This window comes from Gobio gobio (assembly GCF_949357685.1).
Source record: "Gobio gobio genome assembly, chromosome: 11".
NCBI lineage: Eukaryota > Metazoa > Chordata > Actinopteri > Cypriniformes > Gobionidae > Gobio > Gobio gobio.
Window position 1 is genome coordinate 24,277,835 of NC_137104.1, and position 9,293 is coordinate 24,287,127.

The 9,293-nt window shown below is 39.7% G+C and overlaps 1 protein-coding gene across 1 annotated transcript; it reads left to right on the forward strand.

Moving 5' to 3' along the window:
- Nucleotides 1-3,228: 3,228 nt before the first annotated feature.
- Nucleotides 3,229-8,930, forward strand: LOC307133440 (kelch-like protein 10; the record flags this gene model as incomplete). The annotated part of the gene is made up of 8 exons (XM_079828525.1): nucleotides 3,229-3,374; nucleotides 3,463-3,955; nucleotides 6,486-6,884; nucleotides 7,298-7,495; nucleotides 7,605-7,754; nucleotides 7,929-8,045; nucleotides 8,162-8,253; nucleotides 8,795-8,930. 8 exons carry the CDS (start codon nucleotides 3,229-3,231, stop codon nucleotides 8,928-8,930), a joined length of 1,731 nt encoding a protein of 576 aa, XP_079684651.1.
- Nucleotides 8,931-9,293: the final 363 nt, after the last annotated feature.

The window sequence follows — 9,293 nt, forward strand, 5'->3', positions numbered from 1 at the left end:
TTTCTGTTTTTGCCCACTGGCTCCTCTAAAACAGTATTTAAGGGAAGAAAGTCAGAGAAAATACATTTTAAAATGCAATGAATATATTGTTAAAACCTGTTTTAAATAAATGGCAAACAATGTACACCATAATCTATTTCTTTATTTTTTCCATTGAGTAAAAAGTCTGTTTGGAATGTCTGTATACATTATGGTACATATAGGGATGCTAATATATATCAGACAATAGAGTAAATAGAAAACAGTATTTATATAAACTTTTTTATACTGTAGAATTATAGCTGGAACCATTGCTTCCAGTAGTTTGTGAAATTACAGAACAGCCATAAAAATTAAAAACTGTAGAATTACGGTAAATGGCTGGAACCACAGCTGCCAGTACTTTACTGTGAAATGACAGCATTATTGAAACCGTAAAATTGCGGTAAAGGGCTGGAACCACAGCAGCCAGTACTTTACTGTAAAATTTACTATTTACTTTATAATGTAAAATGCAAGTGGACCACTGTAATATAGCATTACAGTACAATACTACAGAACAGTGAACATTGACTGATTACTAGGGGTGCTCCGATCGATCGGTCGATAATCGCTTTGGGATGATTGATCGGCGGTCTCCAAAAAGGCCGATCTCATGAACCGATCGCATGCTGACGACACATAAACCCGCACCTGCCGTGAGAGCTAGGGCATGATTTGCAGCGACACCGTCTCATTCTCTTTCCAGCGCGGGTAAAATAATTATAATGCTGGTGAGGTACAATTCATATTTCTATATTAAATAACTTACGCAGTCATTTGAAAACGTTCTGTGGGACGTAACTTAAGTTCACAAACAGCGCGAGTGAATCACCGCGTGCGTGCGCGCGCTCTCTCTCTCCCTTTCAAAATGCTCAAATGGCTTCACATCAGCGCATCGCATGTGCACTAAAATCGAGCTGCACAGTTGACACAGGATTTGCCACTTTGCACAATCGAGGCAGTGTCGCATCGTCACTAAAGTTTATCATTTGCATTTATTTTTAAGTCTTGCCAGTGTTCAAATCGCGCTCACGGTCCACACACACACACACACACACACACACACACACACACACACACACACACACACACACACACACACACACACACACACACACACACACAGGCCATCTCACAAAAAGCTTGCGAGTACAAATTGCGCTGAAATGGTCAGATACACACAAATGATTGTACTAAATGACCGCCTTGACGAGTATGCACGTAAACCCCGTCGTGACTACACTGCATGTAACTGTATCCGTGTTCGCTCTTAAAGTGACAGCTGTCGAATAAACTGCTGCTGTGTCTCTTTGTTTTGTGTTGTTTGATGAACCTTTATGACACTCACTGCTCTTGAATGACTAACTTTTGCAACCTTAAGTGTAAGGATTAATCTAATTTAATTTATTCAGGGAAGACCAATATTAATTTACATTTGATTTCTTATTAAATGTCTTTAGTATTTCTTACCTCAATACTAATGTTAGACCTACCTGAAAAATTGTTTTTAAAAACAAAAATGCACTGCATGATCAAATATTTATGTGAGATAATTATATACATTTATTATATACATTTATTTGGGAAAGATGGCCTACAGTAGCCTTAAGTTATCTCATTTTCTAAAATAAACACTTGGTGGTTCTTCAAGATCTTGACTCAGTTCATTTAGAGTTAGTTTCATTTCTACAAATGGTGCAAACTCTGCAAGATTGTAGATAAAAGATTGCCATTCCCCTGCCATTCTGTGATCGGCAATCGGCAGATCATGATCTTGGTGATCGGTAATCAGTGATCGGCCCCAAAAATGCTGATCGGAGCATCTCTACTGATTACATACCTGTTCTGTCTACAAACGTTTGAAGGATTGAGGACACGGTTGCATATGGCTGCACCTTTCGTCCTGCCTCGGCCATAAGGTCATGATTGAGAACTTAGTCCTCAATAGTGGCCCTTATTTCATCAGAAACTGTCTACAATATTGGCCTCCTCTTTCCACTGTTTTGCTTCCACCACGCATCTTTACTCCTCTTCTTCTGTTGACCCTGTTTGTTTGCCTGTTGTTCTTCTATTGTCAGAATTGGTAGCACTGTGTTGTTCTCTTGTCTATGTATGCTTGCCAAATGAAGTAAACATACCTTGCCAAACCGCTGATCTCTTTAGACAACTGGTTGATCATTGGTTGATGTAGCCCTTTACATTCCCCTTCCTTAGTGAAATTCAAAATTCTCCTCCACAATTCATCAATTCAGGACACATTTACAAAATGTACAGAAAATATACTTGTCACATTATGACAACTAGACTAACCATTCTGCATTTAATGACTTATGCAAGGAACTAAGGTAACACTTTATAATAACTGCACATTATTGAGCATTAGTTAAGCATCAGTAAATAGTTAAGTCATCATTTATAAAGCATTAATAGACATTAATAAGCAGTTTATAAATACAGCTATAAATGCTTTATTCCTGATTTATAAGCTTATCTTTAATGTGTTTAATAACTGAATGTTCATACTTTATTAATGATCTATTTATCATTTCTAAATTAACTATTACATTATTTACAAATCAGTTATTTAGGAGTTGTCAGTGGTTCATAAGATCCTTTAGAAAGTGTAAGTAAAGGATTAATAAACTATTTAAATGTACATTTATTCATCTTATTATTTAGACATATAGTAATAGTTACTCTACTTAAACATGGAATATGTGATTTGCTTACCTGCACATCTATTAACCAATATCAGAGAACCATGAACATGCAAATGTTTTGTTAAATTATTGAAATATCAAATTAAAATCTTAAAGGGCAGGCCTACTTTTTTGTATTGTATATTGAGAATAACAAAAAGAGGGAGAGTTTTTCCTATAACACTCACCTGTTCTTCTGTCAAAAACTATTTTGTGCTTTTATTCAGTGAAATGCTTAATAGCACATTAAAACATAAAAGGCTCATCCTTTTTAGTAACAGTATTTTATTGGCAATGAATTTTAATCTAATGTTATAATGTAATGTTAATTGGGTTAATGATAACTTTCTGTTGAAAGGCTGTGAGGATTTGAAGATAGAATGTTGAACTATGATGTCATCAAAGTTTCTAGAATTCGTTTGAGCATTTGGAGATTTCACTAAAGCATCAGATTACTTTAATCAGTGTTTGATCAGTTTGAGTTGAAGTTAAATTTGAGCTAGAAAACATGGAGCACAAGTTCATTGCCACATCTTTTAATGTGTTTGACGAAGTTCGTTTAGAGGGCAAACACACCGACGTCATCATCATCGTCAATGGCAAAGAGTTTAAAGCTCACAAGATCATCCTTAGTGGCTGCAGCCCTTATTTTAGGTAAGGACATGCAGGAACAGGCTTTGCCATTGTACAATGTCTAATTTAGAAGTGACATCTTTAGAAATTTATACCATTTGCTCCACAGGGCACTCTTCTCCACCCGATGGACCAACGTGGAGAAACATTCCTATGATATTCAAGGAATCTCTTCAGACATCATGTCTCTAATTATTCAATCCGCATATGCAGGAGCTGTCCACATCTCTGAAGAGAACGTGTTGGAGCTCTTGGTGGCGGCTGATCAGTTTTTAGTGTCAGATCTCATAGATGCTTGCTGCAAGTTCCTGGAGGAAAACTTGTGTCTTCAGAACTGCATTGGCATCTGCATGTTCACAGAGCATTTTTACTCCTGCTCAAAGCTCCACCGCAAAGCAAATCTTTACACTCTTCAGCACTTTGAGGAGGTGCAGCAAGAGTCTGAGGAGTTCCTGGAACTCTCGCTGGAACGTCTAGTTGAGATGATCAGTCAGGATGAGCTGAATGTCAAAACGGAGGAGGTGGTTTTTGAGGCCATTCTCCGCTGGATTGATCACTCACCTGAAAACAGGAGAGAACACATCGCTGTGCTTCTGCCTAAGGTAAGACAGAGACAAATTCATCATAGTTTTGCTTTATTGTTTATCAAACCATGAAGTAATTCAATATACTGATTCGACTTACGGTTTTCCTAAAAAAGCTGATTAAAACTTGGAAAAACTCCCATAGACTTTCATTGATGTAATGTTCAGATTTTCAAACTGTCAAAAATTCAAATCTAAACACTGAAGCCCAGACTCACTGAAACTGACATTCTGGCTGTGTTCACACTGCAGGGCTTAATGCTCAATTCCGATTTTTTGGAAAAATGCGATTTTTTTTGCAAGGCCGTTCACATTTCCAATTAAATGCGACCTTTTGTGATCTCCTGTGTGAACGTGAAATGACCCAGAAGTGACCCGCATGCGCAGAAGAGTACTCAACCGTCAACGACGTCACTTGTTGTTTACGGAAGTAGCCAAATATGGGTGTCAGCATTGGAGTTCGTTTAGCTTTATTAAAGTTATTTTCGCAACGGAGCCAGCACCATTACAACCTTCTCATGTTAAGAAGAAAATTAAAAAAGAGGAGGAGAGCAAGGTTTTTGGCCATGGCGTTTTGTGGAGCAGTGGTAGCAACGTCGGTACAGAGAAACGTGTGTGTGTGGAGTCGCAGCCAGGAGTGGTGGGATACTGATGTGAGTGGCTTTACTGATACCGAATTCGTCAGTAACTTCAGAATGACCAGATCCACCTTCAATTATGTTTGCGAGCGCCTTCAACTAACTTTGTCACGGGAAGAGACACGTCTGCGGCGGCCCATAACAGTGCAGAAACGCGTTGGAGTTGGAGTGTATTGGCTAGCAACAGGTGCGTACTTCTTCTTTTATTGGCGGTTAGCAACTATTTCTTGTGCATTACCGCCACCACTGGACTGGAGTAAGGAACGGGAGTTACAATGATGACGTTTGTCACGTATCAACGACGTGCGGGTCGGATACATGTGACCTGGCAGTTCAGACTGAAGACGCATTTCAAAAGATCGGATATGTATCGGATTTGGACCACATACCCAAGTGGCCTGGGTCGCATTTGAAAAGATCGGATCTGTGTCGTTCAGACTGTCATGAAAAGATCAGATACAGGTCGCATAAGGGCAAAAAAATCGGAATTGGGTCGTTTCAGCCTGCAGTGTGAACGCAGCCTCTGTGAACTCAATCTGAGCCATAGAGACTCATTAAACTCTTCTATCTATCTATCTATCTATCTATCTATCTATCTATCTATCTATCTATCTATCTATCTATCTATCTATCTATCTATCTATCTATCTATCTATCTATCTATCTATCTATCTATCTATCTATCTATCTATCTATCTATCAACCACCCAGAACACCATAGCTACCACCAAAGTGTCCTAGCAACCACCCTAGCAACCACCTGAGTACCCTAGTAACCACGTAGCAATTCCTTAGTTACCACCCTGAGTACCCTAGCAACCACACAGAGTACCCTAACAACCGCATAGCAACCACCCTAGCTACCACCCAAGTACCTTAGCAACCGCATAGCAACCACCCTAGCAACCACCTGAGTACCCTAGCAACCGCATAGCAAGACCTTAGCAACCACCCCGAGTACCTTAGCAACCGCATAGCAACCAACCTAGCAACCACCCCAAGTACCTTAGCAACCACATAGCAACCACCCTAGCAACCACCTGAGTACCCTAGCAACCACATAGCAAGACCATAGCAACCACCCCGAGTACTCTAGAAACCGCATAGCAACCACCTGAGTACCCTAGCAACCGCATAGCAACACCCTAGCAACCACGCCAAGTACCTTAGCAAACGCATAGCAACCACCCTAGCAACCACCTGTGTACCCTAGCAACCACATAGCAAGACCTTAGCAACCACCCCGAGTACCCTAGCAACCACATAGCAACAACTCTAGCAACCACCTGAGTACCCTAGCAACCGCATAGCAACCACCCTAGCAACCGCATAGCAACCACCCTAGCAACCACCCCAAGTACCTTAGCAACCGCATAGCAACCACCCTAGCAACCACCTGAGTCCCCTAGCAACCACATAGCAAGACCTTAGCAACCACCCCGATCTGACTATTTCTATCTATCTATCTATCTGTCTATCTATCTATCTATCTATCTATCTATCTATCTATCTATCTATCTATCTATCTATCTATCTATCTATCTATCTATCTATCTATCTAAACTACTAACTAAAACTCAAACTATTTCAAACTTTAAACTTTGTAAACTATTTCAAACTTTTAACTTTTCAAACTATTTCAAACTTTAAAATTCAAACTATTTCAAACTTTAAAATTCAAACTATTTCAAACTTTAAAATTCAAACTATTTCAAACTTTTCAAACTATTTCTTTCTGGTTTAGCTTTTTCAAGCCAACTTCAAGTTTGTCTACAAACTTTTTGATCGAGTTCAATATAATGTTTCATTTCCACCTTAAATAAGTCAGGTTTTTATTTGCAAGTATTTCCCCATAGACAGAGATTGATAATAAAGGCCACATTTGGTTCTCTTCCCTCACTGTGCTTCAGGTTCGAATGGGGTTGATGTCACTAGAGTACTTCATGAGTAATGTTAGGAACAATGCACTGTTGTTGGAGAATGAGGCGTGTTCGTCCATTCTCACCAGTGCAATGAAGGCCATTTGTGAGGAACCCAGCGGTTCAGACCAACTGACACGCCCACGTCTGCCCTCTGAGATCCTATTGGCCATTGGAGGGTGGAGCACAGGAAATCCCTCCAATGCAATTGAGGCATATGATACAAGAGCAGACATTTGGGTTGATGTGACTCCAGAGGATGAGCGGCCCAGAGCCTACACTGGTACAGTGGTCCTCGATGGGTTTGTCTACTGTATCGGCGGCTATGATGGCGAGAATTATTTCAACAGTGTGAGGAAATTCGATCCCATCTCGCATACTTGGCATGAGGTAAGCATTGCTAATCAGAGTATCAACTAGTTTACTCTTACTACTAACAAATGTTGTGAATTTGGACTGTGTATGGACCTACCTAGTCAGCTTTTCTGGGCATCATGTGCGCATTTGAACAACAAAGATGTTGTTAGGTAGCTCACTGGTATTTGAAACACAGCCAGGGTATTGCGCAGAAGTTATCAGATGGTATGGTAAAACTATATTATTTTGATATATATACCATGGTCCCACTTGGTTGTATTTTTTTTGTGGTATTTAAAGACACTGGTACTTCAAGGAATACTGCAGTATTTGGTAATGTACAGTGAAGTGTGGTAATACCATGGTAAAAAACCCACAGTATTACAGTAATGCTGTTCATATAAGCAACTCTCTTTGTTTTGTGTTGTCTGTGCATTACACACTAGGTGGCTCCCATGTACGAACGGCGATGTTATGTTAGTGTTGCTGTTCTGGACGGACTCATTTATGCCATGGGTGGTTTTAATGGACGGGTACGGATAAGAACAACAGAACGCTACGATCCAAACACCAACCAGTGGACAATGTTGCCGCCCATGAACGAACGGAGGAGTGACGCCAGCGCCACCTCACTGCAGGGCAGGGTAAGAACATTCACCCAAGTCAAACACTTGCAAAAGTAATTTCATGGTTTAAGAGCATGTCGGACACTATCAGTTTGTTAATTCTGTTGTATTTGTGTGTATTTGGCAGGTTTATATCTGTGGTGGTTTTACTGGGATGGAGTATCTCTTCACAGCTGAGAGCTTTAACCCAGAAACAAACCAGTGGACTCTCATCGCTCCCATGAGCAGCCGTCGCAGTGGTGTCGGTGTGATCACTTATGGGAATCTAGTTTATGCTGTGAGTATTATACACATGTACAGCGATATGACAATACAAAATAAGGTGTTTAAATGTGACATTATCAACTGTACAAAAATAGATAGGCCTACTCAGAAGTGCATGCATGAGTGCAAAACCTTGTGTGGTTGCTGAGCCATATATTAACAGATAAATGCACATTTATGTTTCAAGGTTGGTGGTTATGATGGTGCCAGTCGTTTGCAAAGTGCAGAAGCCTACAACCCTCTCACTGACAGCTGGTGTGATATCGAATCTATGATCAATCCACGCAGCAACTTCGGCATTGAGGTGAGATATTGACATCTAATGAGGATTCTGCTGAAACAACAGTTTTTGAAGACTCTCATTGGTCGCATACTGAACATGTTTCATTAGTAACAGTTATTTGATTCTCCAAACTTCAGGTTATGGACGATCAGCTGTTTGTTGTTGGTGGATTTAATGGATTCAGCACCTGCTCTAATGTGGAGTATTACGACCAGAGGACAAATGAATGGTAACATTCACAAACAATACAGATCACTGATCATTTCACAGTGCATGATGTAATGCCTACAAATTAATTGTGACCTAATTGTGCCAAAAAGAAAACAATTTTTTTTTTTTTTTTTTTTTTTTTACAATTTACTGTAAGGTCCCATTAGTTAACATAATTAGTTCATGCAATAACTAATATTAACAAATAATGACCAGTACATTTGTTAGTTAGAGTATTTGTTAATCATTGTTTGGTAATAAAAACACAACTTATTTAATGTAAAATCCTGATCAACACATTCATGTGACGCACATTCTATATTAATGCAGCTGCATTGCGTAGCCACAATAAATAACCTCACATACAAATATCAAGAAGGAAGTGTTTAAAGTCATCATGAAATGCCACGTGCAACCCATCTTCTGTCATGTGAAGTATTTCTGAGTCAAACAAAATGTTAAAGGAGAAAGAATGGATGGGACTTCATTGTATCTGTAGAACTGATTTGATGGTGAAAAGAGTCTTTATTTGACTTTCTCTATATCTTTTTTCCGCACAGGGAAGAGGCATGTGACATGAGCATTTCCCGCAGTGCTGTGAGCTGCTGTGTAATATCCGGGTTACCTGATGTCTCACAGTATGTGGTCGATCGAGACTCTCTCCAGATATCAGAAGATGAGTCTGACAGTGATTGATCCACCTCCCCTTCCTGAAGAAACATCATAGCAGCAGTGACTTGCCACATGATATGATTAAATACAGTTAAAAAAAAAAAAAAACAGTGTTGAATTGTGCACTTTAAAGTCGGCATGAAATGCAAGTTGCATTTGTCTTTTCTTCCCTATTGTGACATATATCCGAGGAAAAAGGCTTCTGGAGCAGGGCTTGATTTTGTCCATAGAGTGGAGCAGGTCTCACATCACTTTGTAGGCCAACCGGCAGTTATACTACCTTCACGTGCTATCGGAAATGTGATAATTCCCATTTCTAAAGTCATGATTATGAGCTTGTTGCATTCAAGTGCTTTGTTGTCGGAATGAACAGGAATCATGGAGGAC